Source organism: Calonectris borealis, chromosome 18 (genome assembly GCF_964195595.1).
Source record: "Calonectris borealis chromosome 18, bCalBor7.hap1.2, whole genome shotgun sequence".
Lineage (NCBI taxonomy): Eukaryota > Metazoa > Chordata > Aves > Procellariiformes > Procellariidae > Calonectris > Calonectris borealis.
Window position 1 is genome coordinate 3,774,598 of NC_134329.1, and position 21,384 is coordinate 3,795,981.

Below are 21,384 nucleotides of genomic sequence, written 5' to 3' on the forward strand. Positions count from 1 at the left end.
CCATGTCTAGCAAAGAAGATGCTGTTCCCTTTTAACACAAGAGCAACATTTTGCCTCATTCCCTTTGCTGAGTGGTTCGTCCTCAGTAGGGTTTCTTTGTCTCCTGTTTGCTATCTGCTGCGGAGGACGAGCATCCTGGCTAAAACCGTGGCAGGCTGGAGAGGACCAGGGAAGCCTCCGTGACCACTCAGGGATCCTGCTTTCCAGTCATGATCCTGCACAGTTCTAGCACTTTCTCTCCACAGCCCACAAAGGATTTTTTTTTTTTCCCCCCTTTTAAAGCAACAGCTCACAGGTTTTAGCACAAATGGTTCCTGGTGCAACCTCCCTCTTGCTCGCTGGCAAGGCTTTGCGAGGAGCGGCTGTGCATCTGCGAAACGGCGCGTGCGAATTTTGCAACGGAACTGAGCTCTTGTCAAGCGTATAGAGGAGAGACCCTAACCAGAAAGGCTGGCGAAAAACGCCACCACAATCTTGCTAATTGAAATGGTGACTGCCAAAAGTCAGCGCACCCGCAGGCTACGCCTTCAGGACGGAGCAGCCGTCGGACACCACCGCAGCCTGCCCAGCAGCGCGGGCCCCGCAGCGCAGCAGCGATGGTAGCCGGCGTTGGCACGTCTGCCACGCTGCCATCTACCGCAGTTTCGTGACTCCCATCCTCAAGTTCCACCTCCTAGAAAACTCGAAGGAAAACTGAGATTCTTTGTGAATTAAATCAAAGTTTCCAGCTGTCAGCGATGCAAAATAAAGGCTACAAGCGCCTATGCCAAAAGGCAAATAAAAGACGCCAACCCTTTCAGGGAGCAGCTGCCTCCGTGCACCGGGCGTTTGTAGGCGAGCAGAGGCAGCTTTGCCTCCCTGCCATGCCAGAGCAGACACTAGTAAGGTCAGAAAGCCCTACGGTGAGAAACCAGCCGATACGGAGCAGCATCTCCTCCATGACACTGCTGTCGTACTGACGCTCCTTTCCCACTTGGCAGACACTTGTTTCCCTCTCTGCTGTCCTCAATTTCTAGCTGCTTCTAGTCTGGACCCACGCACATTCAGCCGCTTTCAATATGATTCTGTAAATGATTTCAAGCAAAAGCCAAACAGGTACAGAAATGCTGATATAAAATTGCTGAATGACACGTTAATTTAAAGTGCTTTAAACCCAATGCCTTTTCTCATATCCTTCATTTTGAGCATTTCTGCTCCATGCTTGCCTTTCGCTTGCCTTTACACAGGGAGAGCACAACGGCCAAGATCATCACAGAACCAAGCCTGCACTGGCTCTCCTCTGTACCCACCCGAGGGAGACAGAACAAGCTAAACCAGTTAAAAACGACAGTCCTCCACAGAAGTAGTAGGACCACAGAACATAATAAGTTGCAGTTTCATTTTATACTGGTCATCCTTATACTAGACTTTTTGTTGCACTGTGTTAATGGGGGAAGGCAGTGTTACAGAAGGGCAATTACTGGCAATCGGGCTGATCTTAGATTTTCAACTTGTACATGTTCATATGACAGGCAAGGCTCTCGGACTTGCACACTTTCCTGAGAAACGTATGTCTTAGGCTCTAGAATAGTCATACCAAAAAAATATTGATTAAACGTTTAAAGTTTAACAGTATCACTCAGTTTAATTGGACTCATGGCTTCACTGGAAGAATATCAATCCCAAGTTTTCTACAGCTTTGCAGCACTTGCCTATCAAGGAGGTGTAAGAAGGCATCTGTGAAGTACAATCAGGGATACCCCAGATAACCCAAAGCGGACGGGCTGGCTACTAACACCACCTTTTAGTTTGGTATTTCTGCTGATGTGTTTTGGAGCCTTCTGGCACAACAGCCCCCTAGCCAGGCAAGGGGCAGTGCTAGAAGCAACGCTGAACTTGGCCTCTCGCTCTCCAACAAGCAGCTCTGCAGAGAAAAACCTGGCTGTTTGGGGCTTGTGCAAACACAGGCTCATGTGAATGCACTGGTACGAAGTAAGCTGGAGCAAGGGGAAGGGAGTCAGCAACTGCAAAAGGGAACTCCTTTGTTACAGGTTGAAACTGGAGCACTTCATATACAAAATAAAGCTCAATAAAAAAGTCCTGTGGTCAAGATCCATACAAGACTTACCCATCTGAACCATGGAGGACTGAAGAGAAATGATAGTACACAAGAGCTACTACTTCTCTACTGTAGGTATGAAATTAAGGTGGAAACAGGACAAATATTACCCATGCTCATACACAAAGCCTGCAGCAGCACATGTGAATGTAAAGATTCCTAAGGTCTGCTAGCAATACCCCAATCCCTGGACATCTTCCCTCTCTCCATCACATTAATATGCCAGAGTGAATGTCAAATATTAAAACCAGAGAAGCAGCAAATCACTGGGGGCGGAGGGAGGGGAGAAGACTTTTAAAATGGGCATTTAGATTTCTCCAAAACACCACCTAAAATGGCAAGTTGAAATTGTAATTACTTCTTATATAGGAAAATTAATCTGAGGGTTACTTTTTGTCACTGAAGAGGTGGATTCTTAGAGGGCAGAATGTCATCCTGGTCTTGTTTTATGGGACTTCTAGTTACTCCAGTGCATATAAGAAGCTCACAGCAGAATCTAATTGCCCTTCAGGAATGTGAATTAACTGCATTCTCCATTTCAAGTTGAGCTAGGCAAGGAATGGGAAAATTCCTTTGCAACTGAGCAAGCAAAAGGACCAATTTCAAGCGGACAAAACATTCAGTGGTTGTCCTTGGCACCCCTTAATCTGGGATCTGAGGCTTCTGCATCAGGCAGGCAACAACTATTAACTCTCAAATAAGCCCATGCAACCTTAATAGGCAAAACATTTTTCAGAAAAGCTGTCATGCTACCAGAAATAAAATCACTTGATGTGAAGAGTTACCAAATCTAGCAAGTTACACTACCTCAGAGACTGCTAGTAAATAGAGACATGTAAGATAAATAAACCTAAGAGTAGCCATATCTGCACCAACCTTCCTCAATATGACTGATGGCTACTACAACAGACATCTACCTACAAACCCAGAAAATAGATTTCTGCTCTTTTTATTTTATTTTCTTCTCCCACTGCAATCATATCTCCTTTCAGATGTTGGCACAAATCAGGAAATTTTGTTTCAAACTTTTAGCTCCAGATTTGTGGGAAACAGAGATGCAAAACTGTCACCTCAGCTCAAGTTACTCAGTAAGTAAAATGTGATCGAAAGCACCCCAAAAACTCATCAAGTTTGGGTCAGCCCTAGATCTGCAGTTCAAACATTGGTTTGTTTTTAAAGTAACATAGCTTCCATGCATATTTCACTTTCCATCTGTTTTCTGTGTTTATTGCAATATTTACCTTATGAATATAATTTCAGGCATGCTCAGATCACAACTCACATTAAACCATTAAAATCCTTCTGATTAGGGTCAACAATCTAGAGTCTTCAGCTTCCTACTAAAGAAATCACTTGTTCTTCTGACTGTATTATCTGCTACATAAACAGTTTTCAGGTTGATCACAACAAATGGGGGTATTTGGCTGCGTGTTGGCTTTGAAATTGCTGTTCATATTTGCCAGGACAAAAACTCTCAAACATTTCTACAGCATTATCTGATCAGACAGCTGGTGGAGCTTCCTGTTACTTAAGACATGCTAAAGAATAAGTCTCTCAAAAACAATGAAAAAGCCAAAAAGCAGGACTCCTATATATATTATGGATTAATAGGCAACCTAAAAAAAAAAAAAAAAAATTGTTCTTGTGGAAGCTAATCTCTGGTTAAATAGAAATACAGAGAAGCAGTGAGAACATTTGCTCAGACACAAATTGATTCAAGTGGTTTCCAGCTGGATATCTAAATGGCTACCAGTGGTACCGTCTGAACATCTTACAATGCTCGTGGGTTTCTGCTCAAACCAATGAGTCTTGCCCAAGGTCACCCGACAGGGTAAGAACCTGAATTTTGCTCTCTAGAGTCCCATGCCAGTTGTACCACACAGTCTTTTCATCCTCCTCACTGAAAAAAGGGCTTTACCATCCCCTGCCCCCAACACCAGCGCAACATTTCAGGAATATCTGCTCAACACTGTTGCCATGCATTTAAGAGCAACACTAACAGCATGTTGCTAACAGTAACTCCATTTTACGTTCAAGATACTCTGACTAGACTCCTTCTGGATAACACTTAATAATTACACTGATCAGACAATTTTTTGTTTTGGGAACAAAGGGAAAAAAAACCCCACACAAACACATTGCTGCAACAGAACTGCCTAGGTGAATAAAATACCTGCTCAGAAGACAATTGGAACAAGCAAGCTATAGAAGCAACCAGAAGACAACTCAGTAGGTAGACAGGAGTTGATTTTTTTCCTACAGAAAAAAAAATAATTTCCTAAGAAAAAAAGTGAATGAGAATTTTGCTTCTGATTTTAATCACAGCAAAACCGGGCAGACAGACCTATAAATTGCATTTGATATTTACATTTTTTCAGTATATTATATTGTCATGTGGCTGAAGCAACCCTTGCACTGACAAAGCATCAAACACAAGAATTAACAAAATACAGAGAAAGGAGTCCCATCGTCTTCAGCAGCTGATTTAGAAACTAACATACTGCAAACTCGGATCACATTGGACTAGCCTAAAGCTGAAACATCCAAACTTTCACCTCAAAAGGAACATTCACCTTCACACTGCATTTTTTGTTACGCACACCAAATAAAAACCTTCACAAACACTGTTTACACAAGAGGATTCACTAACTGGAAAGGACTGCCAGTCTCCTAGACAAATAGGAAAGGCAATTTCTGAGCCATAAGTAAGGACTTTAATGGAAATGCAGCAAATCCCTTCCTTCTAAGAATTTGAAGAGCAAGGAAAACAACAGTGTGCCATCGTTCATTTTAATACATTGCACTAAATGCCTTGATAATCTACAGAGTACCAAGGGTCTTTCAAGCAAAGACTTCATGTCACCAACCTGCCTGACATGATTCCAGAAGGTACGTGAGGGGTCATCACTGCCAGCACATGCAAGCCAAAACTCAGTAAGTCATTACCTAAATATCCTTTACATCTCATAAAAACAACATCTTTTCCAAGTATGAATCATAAATCTTGATATGTAGGAAAACACCCTCAGCTTTGGCTCAGCTGTAACTCATGTAGAAACGCCATGCCAGAGCACTCTCCATCCACAGAATCAGCATGAATGCTGCATATTAATCATGGCAGTGGTAGGCGACACGGCAGGTTTATTTAATGGATTTGGAAAGTCACTCAAGTTGCGACAGTTATTACAGAAGTATGTTTTTATTACAGTTATTGGGCAAGAATTTGTGATGATCAACTATGAACATCCCCTTTTCAACCTTTTATTAAACTAGATTTTAATCAGAAGATTTCCCTGACATTTTTATTGCCCAAGTTTCATCTTCATAAGTACTGATGATTTTAAGGTTGAAGTAAGTAACAGCAACAACTCTGTACTGCAGTTGAACAAAACAATACCGTACTGGCTTTTTGTTTATTAGATTAAAAGAGAACAACCTTTTTTACTATTATAAAGTTTGGAAATGAAATAATACCATGTGGGAGCATTCTAAATCCTACCACTTGGCATATTCATTTAGGACAACAAAATAATATTTCTGGGAAGCCACCTGTACACACACTGACATATACCAGCAGTTGAACACAGCAGATGACAGACTACCTACGATACATCAGCTGATGCCTATATTCTTAGGGAGCCAAAATCTTCATCCTCATTTTAAGATGAATTAACTGATACCTATCTGCTTTTAAAATCTGGGTTATGTGTCTTTGAAGCACAGTGTATTTGGAGTTTAACTCCTTGCCCCATTTTGTCTTGTTTTTTTGCGCTCTCAGATACAATTGGGTTTGCACTAGAGCTCTCATTTACTCTTCAGTTCTCAACCTGTGCAGCTGAACAACTGAATTAGCTCCCAACAGGAGATGGACATGAGAATGCGTGTGTGTAGGTAAGATGATCCTTGGATGGAGAAGCACAGTTATGTTAACTGTCTTCAAAAGAGACATTAGAAAATCAAACTCTTACACTGATCATATTGAGACTTACCTGGGGGATGTCACCAATCTGAAACCTGCAAAGGGCAAGGAAAAGTTCCTAGCAGGACAGCTCATCCAAGCTGGACATCTGAATTTCCTGTAAAGAATTTGCTGGCAATTAAGGCATCCTCCTGAGGAAGCAGTCTTTGATCCTAAGGATGGACTGCGATCCCAGGAAAGGAGGATGTAGGCTTCTTGCCTGAGTAGCAGACATTTTTGCAATTTTTTTCCTCCCAGGAGTTTAGGACACAACTATAAACTAAGTTATATTAAAAGCTACACATTCAGCTAGGGCTTTTTATTACTATTATCTTCTTCCCGTCCAAGGATTTTTCTTCCATTCTACTAGTCTTACTCTGCTGACAGGTGGCAGTCACCTTTGTTCTAAGCACAAGTTTAGAAAGCTGAAGCTGTACTGCTGCCCCAAAGCTTTTGTTTTGTGGAAGGAGTGAGGCTGTGCCTGCTTTTCATGGAGGATTTATTATGAATACTATTCTCTGTCAGGCAAAACCCAAGCATCTTGGCTATCATTAACTCGTATAGCCAGTGAAAGTTAACGAGATCAGAAGCAGGTCATTTCACTTACTCTGTGACCACAAAACATTTTTTGGAAGTTACAGCCAGCTAGCAGCTGTTAAAAAAATAAAAAAAGCATTTACAAATGCTTTTACTACATCAGCCTTACGCTGCATGAGTTTCTTACGCTTTCCCTCTGTCTCAGAGTAGTTGATCACAGCATAGATGCTAGGAGATGGGGATGCTCGAAGCTTCTCCCAGCCTAGCACTACACAGGTGATGCTGCGAGAGCCTGAGGTCTGCTCCTGAATTACACCAAGTAAACGCCACTCCAGACTGGCTCTTCGCACCAGGCAGCGGTCTGAAGCACTGAAGGCTGGAAACTATATTTCACACATGACACAGGCTTTTTCATCCTACATTTTACAATTGCACATGACATTCTGGGGCTGTAGTCCAAAGAAATCAAAAGGCTTCTGACACTGAGAGCATTGAGCCTTAGAAAACATCAACAGTCTAGGCAATTTTGCCATCCTGGTCACTTTACAGAGTCTGGTACATCCGGAGGTTGTTAATTAACACATTTGTGGAATACCATAATTTTACACAACACTTCGATTTGACCCATATCAAAACAATCTCGTATGTGACCCTATGCCCACATAATGGAGACAGCTGGCTAATTATGTTCATCAGTATTTTCTTTTTAGCCTTTAAAGGCTGATTAAATGCAAAACAAAAGCTTAATTTAAACTTGAACCCCAGGTTCTTTCCATTTTGTTTGTGATTAGGCTCCAGAGTGCTACCAAACTCAGCACTCCCTACTTCTCACCTGCTAGAACAAAATCAAGTTGTGTGGATCAACTTCATCACAGTTTACCGAAAGATAGTTAAAGCAAGCACAAAGACAAATTGAAGTATTTTCAGAATAAGGAACTTAACCTTGAAAATACAGTGGGATGTATGTGTATATAACCCCCCTGAAATGTCCTGTTCCAATTGTAGTCTTTTCACATGTATTAATATATACAGAATATACACGAAGCAGTTTTCCATTTAAAACTGCATTCTCCAAAGTAACAGAGAATAAAAAATCATGTACTAAATTAAAACAATATATTTGCACACTGGAATATGTCCTGCTACACATAGTCTGAAGTTACCTTATGTGTACATACAGCGGAAGGTAACATTTGCCAATTGAGAAGGTATCTACTCCACTGCAAGAATCAGTAATCACACCCAATTTTTAACTATTTTGTAAAGACCATCAGTGCAGGTCTGGGTTTTTTGCTTCCAAAATTACCCTAAAACACCTGTGTTAAGTGATCTACAGGTGATTTCTTTTACAATACTTCAGTTACAAGTGTACATGAGACCCTGTTTTTCCAATCCAGATAACAAAAACTTCTGTGTTTATGCATTCTACTCAACAGAACGTCTTCATCTCAAGAAAACAACAGCTACGCAGAAGTTTAAGAGGACTGAATTCACAGCCTCAGAAATCTTCACGTATTTGTACTTTAGAAGTGTCATACAATCCCTACAAAATGAAATATTATTCTTAAAACAAGCAGGAACTTTACTTCTTTCACAAATGCAATTTATGTCTGATGGGAGTGGCTCACATTTTGTTTTCATCAACTGTAATGACACTGATCAGTCAGTAATATTATAATGTATGACTATTGTGTAAATCAATTCCTCAAACTTCTATTTTAATGCATACGTAAATATGACTCCTTAACAACGTAAAATCAAAATTAATACACATTTCTGAAGCCTACACAAAATGAGAAAAAGCTCCAACTATAACCACGCAGAACATACAATCAGTTGTGCTGCTCCTCATTTAAGATGGTTCCTCAGGCTGGCATTTTGTACCTACCACTGTTTTTTGAGAAGGGTCTCTCTCAAAAGGTGCTACCACAAATGTATTTGAGAAAGATGCAAACCCCTGAAACTTATGCAACTTATCTGCCAGCATCTTTAAATATGCAAGGCAATCTTCTGTTGAAAACAAAATTTCCTGAGAGCTCCCTTTTATAAGCGCTTCAATATTCAATTACACAAAAATGGGGAAAATGGCTTACAAATATTTAGTTATTTAGAACCAGGCTTTGCTGTAACCCTACAAATGAGATATTCATACTTTTCATGCTGCTGTAATGTTTTAGCTCCTCTGGCAAAAAGCATACATACACTTTGAAGCTCTTTGCAAACGCAATCACACAAACAACCTATATTTTACTGCCCACTAGCAAATGACACTGCTAAGGCCAAGCCAAAACTATTTTAGTCAAACAATCTTAGATTATATGCTAAGTTACAGCTAGACAACTTTAGCTGGATATCTAGCTAAGAAAACAAGAGGCAACAACAGATCACAACATGCAGCAAAAGAGCAGAAAAGCATTCAGTGGAACTTGACTCAAAACGTACCTCGTGGGAAGGGTCCAAAGTTCTGCACACTTCCACTTCTCATGAGGGAAATCCAAGTGCAAGCAGATTTTAATCATACATTGTGACTGGTAAATGGTTAGCTTAGCTGCTACGACCACTTGTCACCATACTACGTAACACAGTACAATCATTCACAAGGAAACAAGGACTGATGTTAGAAGCAGAGATGAAGAAGTGCACATGCGGGGCTGGGTAAGGAGGCATGCAGTAAGTCTGCGTGAACCCTGCCTAGACACTGACAGTGCTACCTTTCATCAGCGGCCTCTTTTTAATTTTCAGAGGTTATTTAAATGCGGTTTAGCTTTTAAAGAAAAAAACCACAGAACTTGATTCTGGCAAGCCCGGCACCAGCTCCTGCTCTCAGCAGATGGCTCAGCACAAGACCACAGCACACTGATCGTTGGGCCCCACGCGGGTGAGCCAACGTGAGCAATAGCAGGGACGGCAGGAAGCTATGGAGAGCACCAGAGAACATACCTTCTTATGAACAACGGAGGAAGTGGAATTAATTGTGCTCTCGTCACTATGCATCATGACCAGTTCAGGGCTGCTCTCATCCAGGACCTCCTGCATGCTGCTCACACTGCTGCTCTGACTGCCTGTGCTCACAGACATACTTGGGATGGAATGGTTGCTGCCCAGACTGTCCATCTTCCTACTCAGGTTTGATCCATGCTCACTGTCCTATAAAACAAGGGGCATCAGTTACAAATACTGCATGAGATCACCTGCCCAGCACGTGCCTGCAGTGCCCAAAGTTTGTTTTAAAGGCCACTCTGCAGAGTTAAAGGTTCTTTGCTCATTATTTTGGCAACTAGGTTTCTCAAGGCTGCTTGGGTTATGAAATACTCCATATAGGGCAGTTAGCTTTTGCCTTTCCCCCTGCAATCTTACTATATCAGGCATCAAGCCATTTTTTTCCACCTATCAGTTAAGTCTGGGCTTGAATAGGAGACATCCAGGAATAATGGATGGCTGGTGGAAGGAGTCTCGTAACTAAAAGGAGCAATCTAAGTTTGTATTAAAACAATGTTCCAAGTAAGGGTATGCTACAATGCATTTTGTGAATCAGAAAAGGTGTAAGATAATGAACCCATTTGTTTATGACTTGATAACTATCACATGGTGCTTAACAGGTGTAGAGGTTTTAACCTCCATGTCCCAAGCAGTCAGCAATTACATTTTGTTAAGCTAAAAATCCCTCTGACCTTGTGTTTTCAGCCAAGGTAAATTCTTCATTCACCTTTAAGCAGCTGACTCAGAAAAGCCTACATTATTACAATGATTAAAACTGTTGTGATCTACTTAGAAATATGTAAATAAATGTTCCTCGTATAGGACATATTTTTGATTCTACAGACAAATATCAGAAGTTAGCATCCTTTTTTCTTGTTGCATACTTATACCAGCTCAGTAATCCCAGAATATGTGCTTAGTCTGGACTGACTGAGAGAATTTATGGAGTCCTTTATAATTAATTAGTGGCACTGAAGAGACTTGCAAGGAGTTCATAGTGAGGACTGAGAACTCCAAACATCCTTCAGCTCCTGGTCTGAAACAGCCTTGACTCACCAAAATGAATGGCTTGCTACTGCACCCAGTTTGTCCTGGCCTCCAAAGTGAGCTTGGGGAGAATTACATTACAAATCAATTAACAGGGTACTCATTTTGTTGGAAACCAACAGAAAGATAAAATTGACAGACTTGACAGATTTGTATTTGATTGTATGATTATTTTTTAAGCAATCAGCAGATCATTCAGAGCCTGTGTAACAGCACTTAAAATCCAAAATAATACTATTTTACAGAGAACATATGTACAGGAAAATATTTCCAGAATGCTTATATAAAGTTGCAGAAGAAATAACATAATGAAGCATCTGAGATGAGGATATGGCTATGTAATTAATGAAGGACAGAGATGACATTGCATATGCAACCTTAACATTGACTTCCTGACTTGAATACTTTTCAAATGACCTTAACTTTCTTGCAAGAGCTCTGAGGAAAGCATTAGTAGTATTTTGAGTGTTAAAGATTTGTAATGCTCCTTTTCCACCTTAGACTTTCTAAGGTAGAAAAAGGAACCTTTTGGCATTTACAGTTGAGCAGCTTCTTTAACCAGTTAAGTTGTAACTGAAGCAAGTGCTATGTTTTCCTTTCACTGCCAAGTTAGTGATACACACGAGCATACAACCTTACTTTGTGGTACAAAAGCTCAGTGGTAAAATGCAGTGCAGAGCATGCTGTGCACATGCAGAGTGTGAGCTTTATGAGAGTGTTAATTCCTAGAGATACAATCCCTTTTCTTCCCCCTTTTTTGAGAGATGGGGACAGGAGAAACAGAAGATACACCTTGGAGTCAACTACTACCACATGTATCCCACTTAGCTATTGAGCTTGGATCTGCTGAACAGACCAGTGGGAAACACATTCCCTTGTGCTTTCCTACCCTGTCCCTCTCCTAACAGCTTTTCACACATAGGTGGACAAAGCTTGAAGGTTTCAGTGCAAAAATTTGATAACCCCCCCCTCTCCCTCCCCAACAACTAAGCTCCAGGTTTAGAAGTTGGCTAGCTGGAGGGTTAGAACAGAAGCACTTTGTAGCTTTAATCACAGTGGTTGCTGTTCGTGCTCCTGTGCATCTCCTTCAACATGAAGGACAGTGCTAAGTGCCCATCCCCTCCTCCTGTATGCTCTCCTACCTGACGCCCAGGCTCGCCCATTTCTTAAACCGGAGCTCTAGTTTAGCCTTAAAGGAACATTTGACATACGCAAACCTCAAAACCGAGTCCTCGAATATATGCTGAACTTGGGCATCTCACTGCGTATTACCTTGCTATACCACCGCAAAAAGGAGTATAAACATCACCTTGCCTATTTTTTTTGTTGAGAACCAGCCACGGATTTATTTATCCAATGTGCCTGCACCAAATGACATTAATTTCCATCTCATCTCATCAGTTGAAAAATGACTGGTTTCCTTCTCTAAGCCACAGTTAGTGTCAATTATCATACACTGATTAAGTGGGTTGTTTATTGTAAGATTTAAACTGAAGCTGAATTTTATGTCTTCAATCTTTTTTCTTTAGGAATTTAAAAAAAAAAAAAATCTTACCAATTTGGTGATTTGTTTTTCAGCTCATGATAGGCCAATTACTTAACAATAAAGTTATGATAATTGAAAAAATATTAACACTAATGAAGTGGTCTTGACTGTGCTTCTGAGACTGAAAAGCTTGGACTGTCAACAGACCCTCCTTCACACAGGCTGTGAGCCACTTTCTTCTCACAGAGAATCTCCCTCCAAAGAGTTTCTTCCCTAAAGCTTTCAGAAGAAAGGCCACCATTTGAAAAAACCCAAAGTTTCAAAGTTGCCAATAAATGCACATCTAACACCGAGTAAAGGCTACTGTCACTCAGTATCCTACCCTATATCTCTGCTGATCGAGACAATATTCCAACAACATGGATTGCATCCTCACCTAGGCTGTGCTTGTTCTGCCCCCTTAAGGACAGGAACATCTCACTTGCCCTAAAATTATTTGTAACAGTGCAAATGAGGTAACAAAATAAAAGTACCTCCTCTTCTTCTTGAGACTCTGTCAGTGGGCCATTCCGTGTCTCTTGGAAAAGGATTTTCTTCATTTTCCGGTACTGAAGGTTATCCAGTTCACGTACTGCATCTTTTGTCCTTTGTATGAGGTCTATTAGTACCCTTGGTGGTCGGTCTCGGCGAACAAAATCATGCTAAATTAAAGGAAATAAAACACATGGTTTCAGACACTAGTATGTTTGATGTAAAAACAGGGACACAATGACTTTTTTTAAGAGACACCTGAAATGACAGTTTGTATTCAGTAATCGGTCTGTTCATATTCAATAATTAGTAATACCCACTATGAAAGACTCCAAACACACTCAGCACTGATTACACTGACCGTACTCATCACTACGTCAAATAACCAAACTGATCATGCTATGCACTGAGTTTTGAAGCGTAGACTGCAAAATGTTTTGTGCAAAAGTCAGAAGATCTGCGTAAGCACAGAACTCAATTAAATGTAGCATACAGAGAAGTGAGGCAAAAAATCACTTCACTACTTAAAACTCGTGTACACATGCACACAGGCACATCAGTAGTGAGAGAAAATGGGTAGTGGAAGGAGAGGTGTGAGCGCCGGCTGACCCTTCACAAGCTCTCTTTAGCCCTAACTCCCCGATTCACTTTTCTGGCTGGAGTAAAACAGTCTGGACCAGGTCAGGTTTTCTGAGCTCTCTAGGCAACAGCTAATTCGTCCCTTCCTGAGCTCATTCACTTGAGGTGTACAAGGTACAAGACAGTGCCACTTCAAACTTTACAAGGCACAGGACTTTAAAATGAACAAAACGCATAAAGAACAAAGAAGAATCAATCCTGATTATGCAAGACTACCTGCTTAAGCTACATGCAAAGGTTTATGCTGCATCTGTCTATTCTGATTCATACATAAAACCAGTAAGAAGACCGCAAGGTTTGTTTGTACTTAGAGCATTTGTAGCCAGAGTTAAAGTAAAGTCAGTTTTTTACTAAGTCCTGCTAAGGATATACTAGAAGCACCGGTTTTAAAGCAGATTTAACACTAAATTCTTCAATGGAATTTAAGTACATGATTAAAGACTCTTCTCTGATTTATCAGATACGTTCTCCTGAACTGTACAACTGGCAGTAAAGTATGAAAGCCTTGCAGCTTTCCTGTTTAACCTTTGACTAAAGTAGACAGTCTGAGTATACGCTTGCCAAAATTCTGGCATCACTGCAGTTGGGTATGTTGCTTAATATGTATCACAGGAGATGGCCTGAAGGCACAAACATCATCACCTGCACATTTCTAGAAACATGAACAATGAAAGAGAGGAATGGGAAGAAAGTGTTCTCTACCCTGCAATGCAAATGCCACAATGGTCTTTTGTTAGAGAGCCTCCACCGCTGGGCCCTACCTGCAAAGAAATTCTCAGGAGGGTCAGGTCTGCCCGCTTGGCCTCCCAGCTCTTTCCATACCTGGTGAACTCAGGGTCCCATAGGACAGGGAACAGCATCTCTACCTTAGATGTGATGCCATCCTTCAAGTTCAAGAGCTAATACATCCAACTGTAACTGCAGTAACCCATGCATGAAAGCCAGTCCTCCTTAAAACAGGAGTCTTGCGTATAAAAAAGTTGAAAGGATGAGCTGATCTTCTTTTAATGATTTGTAAATAAACAAAGTATCATGCCACAGGCTTATTTCTTGTTTTTAATTGAATTCAAACTGTTGTACATTTGAGTTTTGCTAATGAGGACAGCTAGTCATTTCAGTATCAATTTTTTGCTAGTAGTGATGATGTTTATTTTTGAATTATAGCTAAAAGTACCAAACATCATTTAACACAAAAGCAAAATGAATAATTTCTGCTCCTCAACACAGATAACCACCATTTATTTCTCTGTAAACAGTAACAACCTGCAGCTTATCTACAATTAGAAAAAGAGTAACCGTTTTTATCTCATTGTAGATGATTTTTAGAAAGCAGTAATGTATTTGGATCAATGATCCTGAACTTAAATCCATCCTATATGTCCAGTGTCTACTTGTTTATGCATATTCTTTAACAGTGCAAATACTAATTTCACTGGAAAGACTACAGGCCTCATATTCAATCACGACTCAAATATTAGAATGAGACCACATGGAAGCTGCAGGGCAGATGCACAAAAGTGAAAATCAAACCAAAAGGCTCTTGCATAATGTGAATACAATTCTGACTGCTTACTTGCATTATCTAATTGTATAAATTACATATAAAAGATGTATGCACCCCTCTGCGAGGTACTGTGCAACATTAAGAAACGATGGCTGAAAGGAGTTAATTTGTACACTTTCTCCAAACTGCAAGAAAAAAACCAAACCGACTCAAAGGGAGGAAGAGATTAGTCTAAAGGCAGGTAGCCAGTTGGCTGGAAGAGCGACTAACAGAACTCAAGTCTCCTGGGAATGTCATGCAAGCTGAGAAAAACAGGGGAAAAGTTTTAAAACAAATTTTATAATTGCTCTTAATTTTAAAAGTGAAAAATATTAGTAAGTTTTGGTTGTTGTTTTGTTTCTTTTTTTTAGATTTCAACTGCATTTTAATATCACTACAGTAATTTGACTATTTTCATCTGGGATAGTGAATTGAAACTGAAATAATTCTCAAACATCTCATTTAAAATTCAGTTCCCTTTAAGAAAATGTGGCCACAAAAATTTGCCCTATCCGTGTTTACTGTACACAAGTGAAAAATCCTCAAAAGACAAAAAGATCTTCAATCTTACAATCTAACAAGCTTTAGGGAGAGCTACTGCAGGAGGCAACACCTAGGGTACTGTTCTGAAAGTCTAAAACCAAATAAAAGACTGAATATACACGATTTAAGAATAGGATCTCAGCTCCAATTGTTTGCACAGACTCCAACCTAAGGTACTCAGAAATCATATCCGTCAATGAACTTACACCATTCCTAGAGAGCAGAAAGGCTGCCAATCCACATGAATGAATCACTCTGAAACCCACAACATAAACCTATTAGCTGGTCAAAGGCCTGTCAGGCAGTTCTGCTGCAAGCAGAACCAGAGAACAAAACGCTGGTTATGTGCCACAGCACAAATGTATCACAGGAAAAAAAATATACCAGGCGCCGAAGAGAGAGTACAAACAAGCTCGTTCATCAGCCTCTACCTGGAGAGTGAAGGCATAAGGCATAAATATTCTATATGGTCCAGGCTTAAAGCAAGGACAGAAGCAAGCGCAAAGCTAGCTGTTCAGTAAAGAGTGCAGGGTTTCGATTTCTCTCCTCAAGAACCAAGGGCTCAGAAACATCCATGATAATGCATTTTACTGAGCTGAAAGAGCAACAAGAGAAGCCATAAAACAAAGGCTGAATGGTAGCCTTAGAACAAAAATCAGCATGAAAAGGCTGTCAGGTAGACACAGAGCTGCAATCTAACCTACTGTGGAAATTAAGCAAAACACTCAATGGAGCTGGCAATTCCTCTGCTCAAATATTTAAGGAAAAACTGAGTCCTGTTTACCTGGTGTGGAACAGCAGCATGCCATGCAATTCTCACTAGCAGCTATGTACGGCAACCAGAGGAATAGCAGGGCCACTAATCAATTTTAAAGAAAGGAAATACTTAAAGGGGAAAAAAAAAAAAAGCCTGATGGAAAAGGGGCTGGACAGGATTTCACACATCCCTACCTTCTAATGGAAGGCTGCTCCTGAATTTCCCAAACACAAAGCCATTGGAGTTACAAGCAGTTCCTATACTTCTCGGGTAAATTGAAACCCAATGACTTAAACTGGAACTGAGTTACAATTCCGTGACAGAACTTTGGCAAACTCTGGACACATCACTCCCAGCACAGGTCCCCCTCCTACATGCTCTTGGCAATTATGAACCTGTACAAGGCACTTTCAAAAATGATACAGTTATTTCCAAAACAAGTTCTAATTAATTGGGTTCAGTATAGAAACTATTAAAAGGAATAGAAACAACTTTTGATTTTGGTGGTTCGATTAGGGGAAGAAGTTAACCTAGGCCTATCCTTTAGTGCTACTTTTAACAGCTAAGTATGATGCATGAATAAAGAAGCAAACACATTACAAGATGTTAATGAATCAAGAGGAATTGCTCAAAATCCATCTAGGACAAAGAAATGACTGGAAAATGGAGATCGGAAACAAAGATAGAAATACAACACTGCATGACTAGAGAAAGAAGTTGAAAAAAATATGATGTCTGGAAATACACAACAAAAAAAAATAGATGCACAGTATGTTTGGTAAGTAATAATACGAAGAGGGATCTACAGTTGGCACTAATCAATAAATTCATTAGGACTTCTGCACCACACAGCAGTCAAAAGAACACAGCATCAAAACCTCCTATTGTAACACCACAGAGCCGAGCCGAGCCAGCCTTTACCAGCTCCCGTGTAACCACACCTGGAGTAACGTTTCGTGATACGCGTATTAGTGCCAGAAATGCCCGTCCAGCCAGAGGAACTTTAAACAAAAAAAAAACCAAACCAAAAAGTGGATCAGAAAGGCCCAAATGAATGATTTACAAGAATAGAGCAAAACCAAGACCTGAACTGGGATCAGGCAGAAAGATCATGAAAAGATACATATTCAAAAGGTATGAACAGATGAAGAATTAATCATGCTCACATTAGCATCACTAGAGAAAAAAAGTCAAGATAACCTTCCTGAAATTCATCTGTGTCTGTCAAAAAAAGACAAGACAGGACAGGTCAGAGCACCCCACACAGAACAACCCTGCTCTGGCCAGAAGATATACATAGGTCACCCAGTCTCATTCCATCTCTAATACCCATGTTGCTTTAAATAATCAGCCACTATCTGTAAGTCTTTATTAAGAGCTCAATCCTCTGATCATGTGGAGTATAATTCTCAAAGTACTACCAGATCTGCAAAAGATTTGCTATTGACTATGCATCTTATGAAGACTGATTAAGTCTAGATTTTGAGTAGCAATTAAAATGACTTTTTAGATTTTTCTATCACTTCCACAGAGAAAGCCTGTAGCAAATTACAAGCCTTAAACCTTACTGAAATTGCGTATCAGCTTAGTAGCAAGTATTGCCTGTTACACAACAGAAAAATAACATTTTTCCTTACTGGGGAGGGTAAGCAGAAGAAAAAAAAAAGGAGCATCAGCAAGTTAACAAGTTACATTACTTTACACAAAAGTGCGTAACTGCTCCAAAAAGGTCTTCACTCTCACACAAGCTGCACCAAGTTATAGTTTCTCCACTCTCTCTGCCCCCATTTAGAGGGAAAACAGGGTTGCCTCCAGTTTCCTCCCTCATTACTGTCTGCTCTGACCACATAGTGCAGCACGGTCACAATTCAGGGCATCCTACTGACAGCACAGTATAGCAGAGAGGCTGGTGAAAATTCCTTCTTCATCAAAGCAGTGGGAAACACGCTCCTAAGTCCTACCTACACAGAAAACTATTGGTTGGAATGCACTTCTGCAGCACAGATTTAGCTAACCTAGCTCTAGACCTGTTTGTCCTTGATAATACTTTCAGTTAAAGTATGTACAGCATTGTCCTGGAAAAAAAATTAATAAGAAAATAAAAATCAATATTAAATCCTTCTATCCCCCTCCTGCTGACAGGTCCTTCCTTCAGCTAAAAAACTCGTTACTCGCACTACTATCCCATGAGGCTCGCAAGTTCTCTAACACAAATGTAACCTCTGCAGAGCTATGGGGTGTAAGAGGAGCAGGGTGCTGGGCTGCTCCCCCAAATAACTCCTCACTCAACAGTATAACTGTTTTACTACACAGCCTATTTCTACTTTTCTCCAGTAGTTCGACTTTTGAGCATCATGTTTAAAGAGAGGCAAAGTCAGGAAACAAAGTTAAACAGTCTAAAATACTGCAGCCTAAAATACTCTTCAGAAGACCCCAAAATTCTATTGATTCAGATGAAAGCAAAACCAACAATTTTTTTTTGAAAGGGCAAATATTTGTTCACCATCTTTAGAATTATTTTGGTAGACAAACAGATTTTTCCCAAACTTCTCGAAAAGATTTGAAAAATTACCCGTAACAGATCTGTTGATGATGGCCTTTCCTGAGGTATTTTCTGTAAGCAGTAATCAACAAATCCCCTAAAGGAATCTGACCTGTAAATAAAAAAAAAAGTTCTAAATGAAAGAGAAGCTTCGCATCTGGAGTATATGCAAACTTATTAGTGCAAAGCAAAAGAAAAACCTTGACTAATTTGTTCTTAAGTTCTAGGGCAGAGAAATTAACTGGACTTTTCCAAATCCTGAGTAAGTTGATCCCACCAGTTCTTTCAACAGTTAAAGACTGTTGAAATAAACATGGACACACAATTATCCCCCAACCACAGGCTGAAAACCAAGCAAGAACTATGCGTAGCCGTCACGATTTTCAATTTTACTTCAACTACTTAAAAATAGATGACAACGAAATTACTGGTAACTCCAGAAATGCACTCGTTAAGTTAGCTGATGAAATGGCTCTCTACTCTCTAGAAGCTTCCCACCATTTGTAACACTGACTTGGTAAAGCGCCTTGATACAATGCTTAGTTCAACAAAACTTTAGGCTTGTATCACGACTGGAAAGAAGAAAACTGATCTTCTAGGTGCCATTGAACTCAAAAGCAGCATAAAAGGCACCTTGCTTACTCCCTGTGTTCTCAAAGCTACAGAGAGCAAACAAGTGACTATAAACACGCTGCTTGCAATCAAGAATACTGATTCTTATACTGTATTCACGAGTTGTCTCTACTCTGCATTGCAAATTCTGCACAGAAGAACATGGATATCAGTGTGCAGAAATAAGACCAAGTTCTTTGAATCTTGAAAAATGGACAAGACAGACAATGAAATAAGGAAACTGGAGTGTTTTTGATAAAATGGTCAGCAATGAAGCAATTATGCTACTTCAACGCCTAGCAGTGTAACTAGGGGAACTTCACACCTCTCCAGGAGCTGTTGTTTCAAGCCGTCTGCGGACTCTGCCAAGCATCACTCGATAGCTACATTCCACTCTTGGGTACAGAGAACAGAAAATGGGGTAACCCCTTTGCTCCCACAGAATAACAAAGCATTCTTGTACCAAAGTTCAGATTCTGGAACAAGCCTGTAGCATGGGGAGTATTTAGTGGCCACAGAGCTCTGATGACTTTTGAAGTCACGCATCGAAAAAATTCTAATTACCTCTATATTCTGTGTACCTCTCCCCTCCCTTTCTCCACAGTTCAGCTGCTAACAATTCTTCTGTCAGGGATCTTTTGCAGCTGGAAACTTTACTGAGCTACGGCTGGCTTAATGCATCCAAGAATATTTTAATTCCTACAGCATCTATAGTCCCATAATTAACACCTCCACACATTTAGACTGCAGCCAAACTGACAGAAGGTCAAAATTGAGCCTGCCTACACAGGAGCATTATTTGAGAATGCAGTCAAATCACTACACTGCAACAAACACTTTTCTTGTCAGACTGTAACCATGCAGAGAGCGTCGCAGAGCATTTTCAGGGCAACAAACAAAAAAAAACCTGGTAATAGCTCTCTTACCATTCATTTGACTGTAACGTAGGGGAATCATTCTGGGCTATGTGATATAAGGCACTCATTGCATTCATGTTGAAAAGTGGAGGCTTCCTTTCAGCTAGAAAGAGAAGAGAAATGTGTGATAAGGCAGTCTGGAAAGAAAAGGAGAAAGATATGGAAGTATGAGCAAGGATATCACTGCTAAATCAATAGCTCATTACTGTCATCATCACATTTAAGCCAATTATTTTAGTATTCTAGGTTAGACCAGGACAACCACTCAAGGAAAGCTGTTATTCACTTGAAGACAGAATGACGAAATCCAAAGAGAGCAGGATGCAAATTACAGGGAAAAGTTTCCAGTAAGTTTTACCTTAATTGCAACATTTTACACCTGACCCGCTATGGTAAAGTCAGCAGAAGCTGACTAAAACAGAGCTTAGACATACAGCATGTCAGGGCTAGGAAATTCATGTATCAATCTCTACAGATCTTTGATGCACTGCTGGAGCATCTGTATTAAGGGAAAGAAAGGCTGCCTGTTTCGTTTGTCATTGGCAGTCACCTGCAAGTGGGACAGTTTCCCAAATTCACTTTCCAGATGTGTCGTTAACTCCTCCTAACTAAAATTTTTCCTAGTCCTTGCACTGAGAGGACACCTACCTACCAGCCCTGGACCTTTCAGGAGTGCAGCAGATCTCACACAGAAATTAGTGGTTTTCACCACCACCTAAGGTCAGTCATGCCAATCAGCCCATGATGCCAGGATTTTTAAGTTCATGTCAGGTCAGAGCAATCACTTGTTCTTGACATGCAGCATGCATGCAAACCACCACATTTTCTTTTCTTTAAACACTACTTACTTTCGGCTACACAAGAAATTAAGACATCAGCATTCAAAGAAAGCCAAGGGGTGCTCAACAAGAGATTTCCTCCCACTGCTACCTGACCCCATGTTCAGATATGGAATCACACAAAGGCAAAGCTCTAAGTTTAAAAAAAAGTTTAATACTTCTCAAAAGGATAATATTAAAAGAAGCAAACCCATCCACTACTTTGAGGTTCTTGACTGAAAAGCTCCACAGAAATTCTAGTATCAAGACTCAGTGCCTATGTAGGGTAGCATAGTATCTATTCTACCACTGTGATTTACACCTTGAGAGGCCGTGACTAGTCTAAACTCCACATGAAAAAAATCAGTGGCCATGCA

General features: G+C 40.4%; 1 protein-coding gene across 3 annotated transcripts in view; it reads right to left on the reverse strand.

Annotated features, from left to right (window-relative positions):
- The window catches only part of TAOK3 (TAO kinase 3), a 93,958-nt gene that overhangs the window by 16,964 nt on the left and 55,610 nt on the right, over nt 1-21,384 (reverse strand). For all 3 annotated transcript variants that reach the window (XM_075167262.1, XM_075167263.1, XM_075167264.1), the window contains 4 exons: nt 20,199-20,292; nt 18,691-18,772; nt 12,639-12,806; nt 9,534-9,740 (listed from right to left, as the gene is read on the reverse strand). In XM_075167262.1, coding sequence (XP_075023363.1) covers nt 9,534-9,740; nt 12,639-12,806; nt 18,691-18,772; nt 20,199-20,292 — 551 coding nt within the window. The remainder of the gene's footprint in view (nt 1-9,533; nt 9,741-12,638; nt 12,807-18,690; nt 18,773-20,198; nt 20,293-21,384) is intronic.